This window comes from Gopherus evgoodei, chromosome 5, assembly GCF_007399415.2.
Source record: "Gopherus evgoodei ecotype Sinaloan lineage chromosome 5, rGopEvg1_v1.p, whole genome shotgun sequence".
In the NCBI taxonomy this organism is placed as follows: Eukaryota; Metazoa; Chordata; order Testudines; family Testudinidae; genus Gopherus; species Gopherus evgoodei.
The window spans coordinates 129,847,242-129,860,503 of record NC_044326.1 but is presented as its reverse complement, the minus strand read 5'-3'; the positions used below and the strand labels follow the sequence as shown (position 1 = coordinate 129,860,503).

Here is a 13,262-nt window from a genome sequence, read left to right as displayed (position 1 = left end):
TGTTTTCACTCTCTCCCCTATGGAAGCAGTCATTGAAGAAGGAAATTTGAAATCAATCAGTGCTTCCAGGATTAGAACCAGGGAATGGAGAGGACGAATTGTAAATCACTCAGCCGCTGTGATGTTTTTTTTCTTTCTAATAGATTAGGTTGTAGAGGATTCAGAGTATAGACGTGCGTGAAGCTCTCAGGCTAATTGTAGCCACCAGACCAAACTAGGCACTCTCCAAACACAGCTACATGAAGTACAGTGGGGCATTGTTTGCCAGAAGATATCACACAGTTATCACGGTTATCTTGTGTTCTAAGTGCAGGGGGAAGAACTGTGGTTTCTAAGATACCTCTGTGTGGTACATGATTGCAAATGTGTAGTGGTTTATAACGCAATTCTTCTTCCTCGGGGGCCCGCAGGCTGCTAAGTAGTACATATTCACTGCATCTTACGGAAGAGCAGGAGTAAGTTAGTGTTTTAAAAAAGACTGAGCTCCGATTAAACAGACCTTTAATGGTTGGCACCCAAACTCTTTTTGCCAGGATGAGCTGGGCTGTTGGTTCTGCTGGGAAAAGATGGTGCATTAGTAACTTCTCCACCATTTAAGGCAAGCCTAATAAAAGGGGACGGAAGCCAGCCACTGTATGTAAAACAACAAGAACTTTACATTTCATAGTGCCAAAGAAGCAGCTTTCTGGGTGGGTCACTAAACACATTAATAATCAATTGCAGGAACAGGAAAGCAGAACTTGGGATCGTTTCCTTACTCCTGTTGTTTTCTTAGTGAAACGAGCATCTTTTCATAGCTGGTACTTTGTTTGCAGGTGTGACTTTGGGCCTTGGGGGCTCGGCAGGCTCGGATGCATCGTTCTCCATTCACGATGTGCTGGAGAACAGTATTTACTACTTTCAGAGCGTCCATGAAAGCATCGAGCCGACTAATGACATCTTCACATTTTACGTGAGCGATGGCTTCAGCCGGTCCGAGACTCACAGCGTCAACATCACCATCCAGGTACACACTGTCTAAGGAATACTGCGCATGGTTAACCAAGCCCCACCCAACGATGTGGATGGCTTTTAAAGTGTTATTGCCACTGCTGACCTAGCACCAGATTGTGCCCCGCTCTGAACACCCACGCAAGGGAGGGAGTGAGCATCAGGTGCCCCCTTATGCCTCTCTGCTCACTACCCCAATTACAGGGCCACCGCTTGCCTATGCAGCAGGCAGGCAGTGAATAGCTTCACCCGCCAAAACACCAGCCAGTGCAACTAAGCTAGTGTGACTAGGGAAATAGTATGAACCAGCTGTCATACTGGCAGAGATGACATATGCACCTGGGGCTGGCACAGATAATAAGAATTCCCAGCTTTTCCATATCACTTTTCAAATGTAGATCTTAAAGGAGTTTACGAAGGAGGATCAGTTTCATTATCCCCATTTTACACAGGGGGAAACTGAGGCACAGAGCAGGGAAGTGACTTGCTCATGGTCACCCAACAGGCCTGTGGCAGAACTGGCAATAGAACCCAGCTCTCCTGAGTCGCATCCTAGTGCTCTGTCCACTAGGCTACACAATCTCCCTTCGATAGGCTCTCCCATGGAGCAAGGAGGAAACGGGGGATCAGAGTGTGACCACATAACAGTCCTGCTGGGGCAACACAACTATGCACCAATTCCCCTTTCTCAGGGTGTGTGGCAAAGGCATTTATTGGTCCCCCTCCATCTCGGGATAGGCAGGACGCTGACCAACATGCGGGAGACTCTTACAACACTACAGTTAAAAAAAAAAAAATGCTCTTAAAACCGTGAATGGTAAAACAAGTCAAGGAGGTGTATTTTTATCTCAGGGGAATTTCCTCTTTACTAAATCTTCATGGTGAGTTTGCTCTTCTTGGGAGTGAGTTTTCTTCGGGGCCAGCCTACCTGTCTTTGTGTTTCTGTAGCGGCGGAATGACGAACCCCCGAAGATGACGCTGGTGCCACTCAGAGTGCACGGCAGTGCCGGGGTGGTGATCACCAATACCTCCCTAAGCCTGCAGGACTTGGACACTCCCGATGAGCAGTTGGTCTTTGTAGTTACCAAAAAGCCTGACCATGGTAAGACCAAGCATAGGTGGAATAGCTCTTGATGTGAGAAAGGCCTGGTTTGTTCATGTAAAATACCTATGGGCTGGCTAATCCAGGGGGGATTTAACTCTTCCTAACAGGCCAGTTCCTGAGGGTTTTTAGAGGCCTGAGGTGGATGTTGTGCTGGAGGAGACACAGGATCTATGGCAAGGGATAGGAGGGACTGGTTTGAGGGGGGAGGGCAGCAGTATCACCAAACCCATCTCTCTCAGGCTACTCTTCTCCATCAGCCTGCCCCCAGACATGGGTTTTACCCACAGCAGGGGGCTGAGCTCAGTGGCAGAGGCCAGCGTGGAGTTCATCACCACAGCACCCAAGCCTCTCTCCCTGCTTACTTTGCATTCTGACTAGAAAATGAATAATCAATTTATAAAGGGATCAGGTAACTCTGTTCCCCTTCTCCTGGCCTTACAGCTGTGCCTGGCTATGCAAGCGGAGAGGTGTCGCCTCACAAGGAGTGGGAGACACATGGCAGTACTGCCTCTGCATGGCTTGGGTCTTAAGGGAATCAATGGATCTTGCTGGCATCCTTTCTACAGGGGGCTTGCAGTAGGGGAACACAGGGCTACTTCATCCACTGGGCTGTAGAAACCTCCATGGAGCAGCTGCTCAGCTGCTTTGCCAGTTGAGGAGAGGATGCCACCCATATTGCCCTCAATCTGGGCCCAGCTACACAGATTGGTACTCTGCTAAGGATCTGACCCTATGGGAGACATTCGAGGTAGCCCAGGTCACCTCCACCTTCCCACTACCCGGTCTTCCTGCCTCCTTTTGTTTGTTGAATTCAGGGGGCAGAACAACTTGACAACAGCTGTGGAGTGTGGGCACGCACACAGCTATACTGCTAAACTGTGGGACTTCTTGCACTTTGGAGCCAACTTAATTGCTGCATCCTGCTGGAATGGGTCCCTTTGTAACCTCAGCAGAGAGCGCATGTAATGCAGAGAGTGCTGGGATATATTTTCACTATGAAGAAAATTACCTGTCAAAGAATAATAAAACCCTATTATGCTTTGCTGGGGCATATGGGCTTCTTTTGTTTTATATGCCAAAGCAAACACTCGAGGTGTAAGCCATTCCTCTTCATGTTCCCCTGATGCTGATTGAACTGATGTGTAGATCTGGATCTGAAGCCATGACATCATAGCTTGTAGCAGCCCAAAACCTGCTGTTCATTATTTACAACAACTTATTCTTGCAGGTTTTTTTTTGTTTTTTTTGTTTTTTTACTAGGAGTTGGATTGTAGTTGTAGTTGCAATTGGTCCCCTGTTCTCCACAGAGTATCTCACAATTTAGTCCCCAGCACCTCAAAATGGGAAGGGGAGAGGTAGGATCAAGATCACACTTCCCCCCTGCCCTGGCTGGCTGAATCGGCTGGCCCTGGAGGGAAGCCTCTGCATTACCCCTCTAACGGAGGGTGTCGCAAGCGTGCTTCTCCTGTGCACAAGGTTACTCTGGCACCATCCCTCCTGGAGCTCCAGCTGGGCCAGTGCAGATCCACTCTGCCCCTAGTGCACACCAGTCCCTAATGGGCATAATCAGATCTTTGTCACTTAAAACCTGAGAAAAATAGTCTAAGAATCTATGCAACTTGCTCTGACCAGAAATGAATCCCAAGAGCCAGTCCTCAAAACTCTCTATCGACATGCTATTCTGCTAATCATTGTGTATAAGACAGGTTGCCAAGCACAGTCGGCAGTAATTGTTCTTAAAGCATTTGTCCCATCTGCCCTGCTGGCATGCCCATGTTGTCTGAAGAACAATGTCTCTGGACACAGCATGGCTCTGTGTGTAGACTGGGCTTTAATGGTGCTGATCGCCTGATCCAGAATAATCACCAGCCTTCCCTTGGAATTGGTTTTTAAGTACTGATGAGAGTTCTAAAGACTCCCAGTTCATATATCTTTGTTTTTAAAAAGAGGGGAAGCTTTTAAAGGGTAGTGGCCGAGTTGAAAGCTAGTGCCATTGTCTCCATTGCAAACACTGGCTTTGTCTGGGTGAGGTGGGTTGTGTAAAAAGACCAGATGGAAGTGGCATTGTGTTAATGATCCTTTCCCCCAGAAGTGTCACAGACTGATCTGACCAACGATGATCTATCACGTCCCCTGTGCAGACAGAAAACTCCATGAGTTTCAGCTTGAAGTGTTTCCTGCACCTGTTCCACTGGGGTTTGCCACCTCCCAGGGAGCTTGGACCCTACAAATCCAGATGGCCAGAACTCATTGGAGCAGGCTAGGGATCTCAGGCCATCTGCTGAGGACTGAAACACTTGTATGGGGACTTGGGACCACATTTTAAAATTCCCCTGGGAGTTAGGCACCTCGACACTTTTGAGAATCCCAGTAAGTGCTTATAAGTATTAAAATACCTGTTAAAGTCTGGCCCTCGGTGCTGCTGCTGTCCACCCCACCTATCCATTGAGCTCACTTCAACCAGTGTAACTCAAGAAGAATACAAGGGCTTACAGCAAAGTAGGTCACCTGACGGATATAAGTGAACAGTACACAGCAAACACTGCTTAACACTTTAGAACAGGAAATAAAGAAATGCCAATTTTAACTGAAACTGCAGCAGACATTTTAACTCACCATTACATCTAAGAGAGGAGAGGCAGAGGGTCTGAGCAGGCCAGACGCTGGACAAAGTCAAATTCTAACCAGGTCTGGTAGTGATCAGAAAGCCACAAGCAATATCTTGAAGCTCTCTCAAGCAAGCTGTGGTTGTCAGGAAAGGACTCTGAGTGAATAATTGACCTTTTAGTGTGGCCAGCTAACTGAAACATAAAATGAAATAGATCAGTTAATTTCTCAAAAAACTGAATTTTTTCAATTTTTCTCGATGGAAAGAAAAACCAAAACAATTTCATTCAGGTTGAACAAAACATTTCAAATGTCAATTTGGACAATTTTTGCCATAATTAATTTTGTCCTTCTCAATGTTTTTGTTTTCATTTTTTCTAGCCAAAACAATTCACCAAATTCAATCCAAATTTCCTAAATAATGTCTAAAAAAAAAATTTATATTTTGGGTGAATTTACTATTTGCCAAAAAATTTCTCCCTGCTCTAGTAAGGAATCAAAGGACCGGAGACTCCAGCATCCTGCGCCTTTAGTAGTGATTTACAAAGCCTGTGCCAAGCAGGTGTGAGAAGGTAGTGGTGTCAAGGAGTGCACAAATGGTAGGGCAGTAGAGAATCCAGCCCATAGTGTTTTTGATGTTGGCATGTTACACTAATGGTGAGAATCAGAGAGACTCCCATGTGACTTTATATTTAATGTGCCTGTTCTTCCTCAGGTCACCTCCGCAGGAGACAATCTAACTCAGAGCCTCTGGAGAATGGGCGTGTTCTGTCTCAGGGCTCCTCTTTCACCTATCAGGATGTCCTGGACGAACGGATCGTTTACACGCGGGGCAGTTCCGGAACGCAGACAGATGAGTTCAGATTCTCTCTCACGGATGGGCTGTACACTGAGACGGGGAGAGTGGAGTTCTCTGTGGAGCTGCCAAAGAATGAGCCGCCCAGATTAGCTGTGAACAGGGGCCTGCAGCTTTCAGCTGGTACGATGTGAGCGGAGAGACTTAACAAGCTTGATATAAATGAATGGTCAAGATTTTCAAAGCCGGCCAAGGCATTTAGACACACACAGCTCCTATTGATTATAATCAGAAGTGTGCATGTTTAATTCCCCAAGCTGGCTTTGAACATCTCAACCAATGCCTCTGTCCCAGTAAGTCAAAAGGGTTTTAAAACATGGAATGGTGAAAGAAGGAGGGAAGGGCGAGGAGAAGGAAAGCTTAAAAATTGTTGTGCTTCAAGGAACAGCAACAGAAGTTGCTTGACATGTCAAAGGACTAATAAAAGCTAGAAATGGTGCAGGCAAGGGCGATCTGTCAGACCCCAAGTGGCAAGTTCCCTGCAGTTTGTGTTTTGTCTAGTCTATTTTAAATGTCTTTAAGTGTCGGGCTTCTGCCATTCCCCCAGGACACTTCTACAGCCTGCCAGAGCTCTTCATTAGTATTTTCCTGAATGTCAGGTTTAACCGACCTTGCTGAAAACGTCATTCATTTCTCCTAGTCCTACTGTCCTCAACCTCCCCAAATAATTCCTCTCCCTCCTGGTAGCCCCCTTGAAATATCTGTAGATGGCTATCATGTCCTTCCCCCTTCTGCCCCACACTTGGCTGTTCCTTAGCCAGCCTCTGTATAATTGGAGCTCATTCTCTTCTCATAGCACTCCTATGCTGGAGTAATTCAGGTGGCATCAGTGGGGTTTACCTCCATCATCACGGGTGTGAGAGGACAATCCAGCCTGTTAACGTAGTTCAGTATTTTCCCCTCTGGCCCCTTAGTCAGTCTGTTGTCCTTCTCTGTACTGTCTCCAAACTTCCTGGTACTGAGTTGCCCAAAGTGGAACTCCACCCTGTTACATGGCGAAGATGGTGAAAGCTGCTCTAAAGCTATGAGCCGCTATGCTAGATTTCAGAATTACCCACTGCCATGTCCCCAGATCCAGAATAATTAAACTGCAGTGCAGCCTTTGAATATTCAGATGTACCAGAGTACACCAGAAACCATCAGCTCATTGGGAGCTTAGACCACTGGGGAATTAGCCAGTGGGCTTTGCAGGCTGTATTGAGGGATGGGAGGAGTTGGAAAGGATTTGGCTCAGAATGAGGAGGGAAATGCTGTGGGTGCTTTGGCACCTGACATGGATAGGACATGAAGGTCCTTTGCTGTGATGCTTAGGAATGAGACTCCATGCTTCTAAGATCTGCAGCAGTGGAGCATCAGAAGTACCCTAACCCTCCAGCCGCCAGGTGATTTTCTTCCTTCGAGGCATGTCCCATCCCTCACCAGCTGATTATCTGAGCAATGCTTGTCTGAGCTTCTGTTTTCTGAAACAGGGTCAGGTGTCCTACTGAACTCTGGGGCATGAGCATGTTTTGGATAATAGGGATAAGTAAGGGTAAGATTATTAAGGCTAAATTGTACTGGTATTTTTACAAGGTTGTTAAGGACACACACATTCGCAAACACTCTAGATCTGATGTCAGTCCCACAGGTCGGTGAAGTGCTAAGCTTTGAGGAGCCTGAATTTCAAGTGTGGTCTCCTTAACAGGACTAGCATTTGGGTACTCAAATCAGTTTCTAATAAGAAAATGTTAAACTGAGCATCCAGATGCAGGATTTAGGCAACCTAGTAAGCTGTCTTTTTGTTTGGAAATTGGGCCTGCAATGCTTTCCTTGGAGGGAAACAAGTGGAGCTTTCTTGAAACAACACAATCTCTAAATATGTAACACGCTATTTATAAATAATGCAATCTAGTCTTTCAAAATGATTTGGCAAGCCATTTGGAAGGATTGTGTGGGGCTGTTTACATATCTTCTGTTACTGTCTAGGCTCTGTAGCACGCATCACAGATCAGCACTTAAAAGCTACAACTATTGATTCGGATGACCTGAAGGTCAGATATGTCCTGAAGAAAGATCCCAGTACTGGACATCTGCAGATGACTAAAACTGATAACCTGGTCCAGATCTCTGTCAAAGGACCCATCAAAAGTTTCACCCAAGCAGATATAAATAAAGGTGCGCAAACTTCTTGACCTTTCAGTTCCAGTAAATAAAACTAACTTTTGCAAGCTCTTTTACAACCCTCCCCTAAGGAATACAACATACAATGAAAAGTCTAATTTTGCCTGTGTTAACGAGAGAGAGAGCACCAGTTATAATCTGCTTTAAATGAGAACTGTGAACTGAACCTTTCTCATCTAAAGTACACATACTCTCTTTATTTTATTTTTGTTGGATTCTTGTAATTAAGGATCATGTCTTGTTACAGGATAATTAGGGATAGTGTCTTCATTGTCTGGGATAATGTAAAACTCATAGACAGTTCCTGAAAACCGTTTTTTTAAAATCAACCTGCATATATCTAGGGCCACATTGAATGTGTGTTTGCGTGTAGGAGAGGGCATGCATGGGATTTGAAAGAGTGGGCAGTGGGGCATAGTAGTGAGACTTTGAGAGGTGGTGCTATTTGCAATCTGTTTTCACCTCCCAACAAAGGTGCAAATTAACTCGCTAAAGCAAACCAGGGCATAAATTAGACACACAGACAGTTGCCTGCCTCTTCTTTATTTGTATTGTGGTAACATCTGGAGGGATGCCAATCAGGGCCCAGTTGTGCTGCACACACAAAGGCAAGAGTTCATAATTTAAATGTAAGATGAGAGACCACAGATAAATACAACAGATAGAAGGAGAACAGGGTAACAATGAGATTGTTACCAGCGTAACGAGCAAGAATTACACGGTATTTTGTTGTCCCAATAAATCCCAGTGTAATGAGAAAAAGACATGGCATAAAACATAAATCTAAAATTATTATAAAAGTATAGATATATATGGACACAATCTATAAGGTCAACTAGTCCAGTCACTTCTGGATAGTGTGTCGCAATCCAGGTGTTAGACACAAATTTTCAAAAGAGCCCATGTGACTTGGGAGCACCAGCGTAATTGACTCTTGGTGGGAATTGTGCTCCTAAATCATTTTGGCGCTTTTGAAAATCCTACCCACCATCTGTTTCTAGTTGAGTTGTGAGCAGGTTGGGCATGTCTTCAAGTGTTGTAATACCAATCCCTCTCTTCCCCACCCACCCAACATTAAGCTAAAGATATTTTAGCTAATCACTGATTCAAGCATTGAGTTGTATTTTTATAATAGCCAAAATCTTTACAGTGAGGGATGATGACGCGGAGGAGAGAAAGAAAAGTAGCAGAAGACAGATCTGTGAAGGGCGAATTGATTTTCAATAACCAAGTGTTTAAAAACTGTCTCTCAAAAGGTGAGAAAGAAGAAGGGAGGGAAAATTACACACAAATCTGGAAACAGTAGCAACTTCCGTGTTCTGCCGGCTAGACAGATTCCAAAATAGGTCACAGCAGCTGATGTTGACTATAACAGGGTTTAAAAGAGAACTAGATAAATTCATGGAGGTTAAGTCCATTAATGGCTATTAGCCAGGATGGGTAAGGAATGGTGTCCCTAGCCTCTGTTTGTCAGAGGGTGGAGATGAATGACAGGAGAGAGATCACTTGATCATTATCTGTTAGGTTCACTCCCTCTAGCGCACCTGGCATTGGCCACTGTCGGTAGACAGGATACTGGGCTGAATGGACCTTTGGTCTGACCCAGTATGGCCATTCTTATGTTCTTATGATGATGCCACTTATTTTTCCCTCTCTGTCTAGGACAAGTGGAATATAGTCATGAGAAGGGGGAGCCTGGAGGAAGTTTTGCTTTCACCTTCGATGTGATCGATGCAGAAGGCAACAAACTGGTCGACCAGTCATTCTATATTAGTGTCTTAGGTAAAAGATGCTATGTAAGCAATATTTTCTTAGCTGTGAAAGATCATAGATTAATATGGTGAGATTCTCACCCCTGCTCCGGCTCATGTATGCCAGATAAGGGGAGTGGCATAAAGGAGCCTAAAAGGCCTAGCTCTGTCGGGAGGAATTTCTCTGGTGCAAGAACTGGGGAGGACACTCACCGACTGCTGGATTCTTGGAGGCACAGCACAGAAACTCACCCATAGACCTTATAATCTCATCTGACTGACAGGCCATAAAATTCCACTCATCAATTGTTTCGTCAAGCTTATAACTTCTTGTTGTGCTAGAATCATATCTTTTAGAAAGACATCCCATCATAATTTAAATAACTCTCTAAGCAAAAAAAAAATAAAAAATCTTTGAATTTAAGATTTAAATCTTGATGATTTGGCTTTTGTTTATTGGCAACTCAAAATCCTTTGAAACTGGGGCATGCGAAGGAATCGCTTATTAAAATAACAGTTCATTATTCATGTTGGGGGTCTTCTCCAAAGCTCATTGGCTGGAGTGCATTTTGAATCAGGCCCGTTGTGATATAACCGCCACTGACCTGCTCTGATGACCTTTGAGTAAAGCATCATGTAAATCATGCCCAAAATAGTCAGGGAAAAATTATTTGTCTTTGAAAATTTTTGCTACATGGTGTGTGAGTGTATGTGTGTAAAGCCAAGGAAGGGAAGCTGATTGTATCATAATTCAAACTACTTTGCCCCTGCTGCTTTCAGAGGACAGACTCCCCCCCTCCATCAGAGCTAACAAAGGGCTGGTCTTGGATGAAAATTCAGTGAAGAAGATCACAACGCTGCAGCTCTCTGCCACCGACCAGGACAGCGAGCCTGCAGTGCTCCTGTACCGAATCACCAAACAGCCGCAGCTGGGTCACCTGGAACATGCTGCGTCACCAGGTTTGCAAAGCCCTCTCTTGCTCTGTCACATTCTCCACAGAACACAGGTTTGCAGCGCTTTAACGTTTTTTAGACGTTTATTTCTTGAAAAACGTCTGCCTGGAATTAGAGCCTCAATGAGCCCAACGACCATTAACCCAGGGAGCTTAAAAACAAGGCCAGTGGATACGAGGCATCAAACTCACAGAGAGGATTATTTATTCCACAGCTTGGGGAGTTTAGGCCTCATGGTAACCCCACCTGCTGGGTTTTACTCAGCAATCCAGTTCTGATCCGTAGCTCATGCCACTGGCTTGTGTGAATCTCCCTTTCTTGTAATCCACTATTTCAGACAACTCTAGTGCACATAACTTGCAGCCCCTCTGTCACTAAACTGAAATTCACACTGTGTATAATTTGGGGACTCATTTTCTTATGCTTAAGAATTGATTCCAGAACTTCTCAAAAATTCACAACCAGCATACCTTGTAACTGGGCATGCCCAGCAGTGAAATGACTTGTTTTTACCTCAGTATCTTGCCCTATATGTGTTTTGGTACAAAAACTCCATCTCCTTTCTCGGCAATGCTTAAGATGTGGCAATTTAATCACAAAGTTTGAAAGAAAGACATATCCAGATACCCAAGGTATGATGTGCCATATACTAAGTCAGCGAAAGCTTTATGGAAGACTGCTTTGAGCACTGAAATTTGTTAACACACTTTTGCATGAATTACCTAATATTTAAGTACTGTCAAAGCAAACCTTTTCCGGAGACCTACCAGTAGCTTTTTTGTCCCCTCTGTCAGACTTACAAAACAATTTGCTGCAAATGCAATCTTTAAATCTTACGGTTGCCTTCCAGGGCCAGTTATCCCAGGATATTATGTGTCCTCCAATCCTATCTAATGAAGTACTCTAAACCTGTACCTCAAACAATATGTTCCTTTGGGTTAGATTGTGTTTATCTAGGATTTTTTTTAATGTGACCTTTCATTAGATTAATGGACTGTAAATCTTTGCTGTGTTTTCAGAAAGCAGTCTGTGCCCTTACAGCTTAGTTGTAGAAAGAAATGAAAGTAGGAATAAGCAGTTAGTGTGCTTATTTCCTCCACAGCTTTTGCCTAAAATGCAAACCAAACATTGAACATAATACTTTGGGACATTTGAAATAGCTGGATGAACTTTTTCCTCCTTATTTTAAGTGTGCTGGTTCTGATACCAAGGTTCTTTCAGATCCTGGAAGCAGGGGTGGTTCCAGACCCCAGCACACCAAGCGCATGCTTGGGGCGGCAAGGCACGGGGGGTGCTCTGCTGGTCGCTGCGAGGGCAGCAGGCAGGCTGCCTGTGGCGGCACGCCTGCAGGAGGTCCGCCAAAGCCACAGGACCAGCGGACCCTCTGCAGGCAAGCCGCCGTGCTTGGGACAGCAATATGCCTAGAGCCGCCCCTGCCTGGAAGGCATCAGAAGTGGATATGATGGAATACTCTGAAAGAGGTTGTTTTCATATTGTAACTGGCTCCAGCTCTAAGCAAAAAATACTGGAGCTCTCATAAGAGAGTCCGTTCTCGCAAGCCTTCTAACCTAATGAGCGTCAAATAAGCTCTGGATAATCATCCTCTTTTTATGTTGCTTATCTAAACCAAACCTCTGAACGTCTGATGTTTGTCCACTGCTAATTGATAGCCATTTGTTATGAAACACAGATCACCAATTTTGTCCAGGTGTTTTCAGTCAAGGGCAACATTTTCAAAAGCACCATCGAAATCAGCAGGAGTTAGACACCTGGATATTTTTGAAAATCCCACTATAGGCATCTGTCTGCATCAGTAGATACCTAAATACCTCTAAATATCGAAGTGCCTGTGTCACTTTTGAAAATGGAGCCTAGGGTTTTTGTTTGGTTCTGAAACTTTTTATTAAGGCAAAGTTAGAATAAAATGTTAATATACATCATGCATTACTTTTTCAGGATCAGATTAATATTCAAAGAACCTGGCTAAAGATTTTGGCTTGCTGGCTGGGGAGTCCTCTTCTGAGCACACTACTAAATGTGACCAAATTTCTCAGTACCTAGCCCCTTTTTGGCACTTCTCTTGTGTGTATACTTGGTGTGAAAGTTTTTCAATTACAAAGACAGTCCATATTTTACTATACCACAATTCTATAGGAGGAGAAGTCAAATTTTTTCTAATAATGTGTAATACAAAGTCTTGCTGCTAACAACAAAAAGAGATTGATTTGTTGTTCTGTTTACAATGTAGATCCTTTACTGGAGCATTTAGTAAGCAGGTCAGGGGATCTCTAGGAAGCTGGTATTTTGTCGTAAGATTAATCTCTTTAATAATATCCTCCCAAAATGATATAATTCCTGGACACAACCACCACATGTGCAAGTCTGTTCCTCTTTTTCTGCAGCTCCTCCACTTTTGAAAATTTTATCCTGGATCTTTTCTTATGCCAAATAAAGCTGTGAGAACCTTTGGCCCATGTTCAACAAAACCTCTTTGGGCATATTACTGTGTGTTGTCTGAGAGATCATGGAACTGTGGGATTTACTCTTCCTCATAGACTGATTCTCCATGGATACTCTGCATGACCATGCCCTGGTCAGTCTGCTGAGAATGTGACTCAACTTCATATAATCTCATCCTTTAGGATGAGAGAACGGTACAGGTGGAATTTGTAGGAGCACTCGCCATTGGCCCAACTCTGCTTCCATTGAAGTCAGCAGTAAAACTCACATTCGCTTCAGTGCGAGCAGAGTTAGGCCAACTGTGAGGGCTTGTGAAAGCCCCACCCTATGTTCCTTCCACTTGTGCGTTGGAGCTGTGCATGGGGTTGTGACACGTTTC

General features: G+C 44.4%; 1 protein-coding gene across 5 annotated transcripts in view; it reads left to right on the top strand.

Annotated features, from left to right (window-relative positions):
* FRAS1 (Fraser extracellular matrix complex subunit 1) overlaps positions 1-13,262 on the top strand; it is a 328,015-nt gene that overhangs the window by 262,754 nt on the left and 51,999 nt on the right. For all 5 annotated transcript variants that reach the window (XM_030565123.1, XM_030565122.1, XM_030565124.1 and 2 more), the window contains 6 exons: positions 816-1,006; positions 1,939-2,092; positions 5,418-5,681; positions 7,524-7,712; positions 9,381-9,500; positions 10,250-10,429. In XM_030565123.1, coding sequence (XP_030420983.1) covers positions 816-1,006; positions 1,939-2,092; positions 5,418-5,681; positions 7,524-7,712; positions 9,381-9,500; positions 10,250-10,429 — 1,098 coding nt within the window. The remainder of the gene's footprint in view (positions 1-815; positions 1,007-1,938; positions 2,093-5,417; positions 5,682-7,523; positions 7,713-9,380; positions 9,501-10,249; positions 10,430-13,262) is intronic.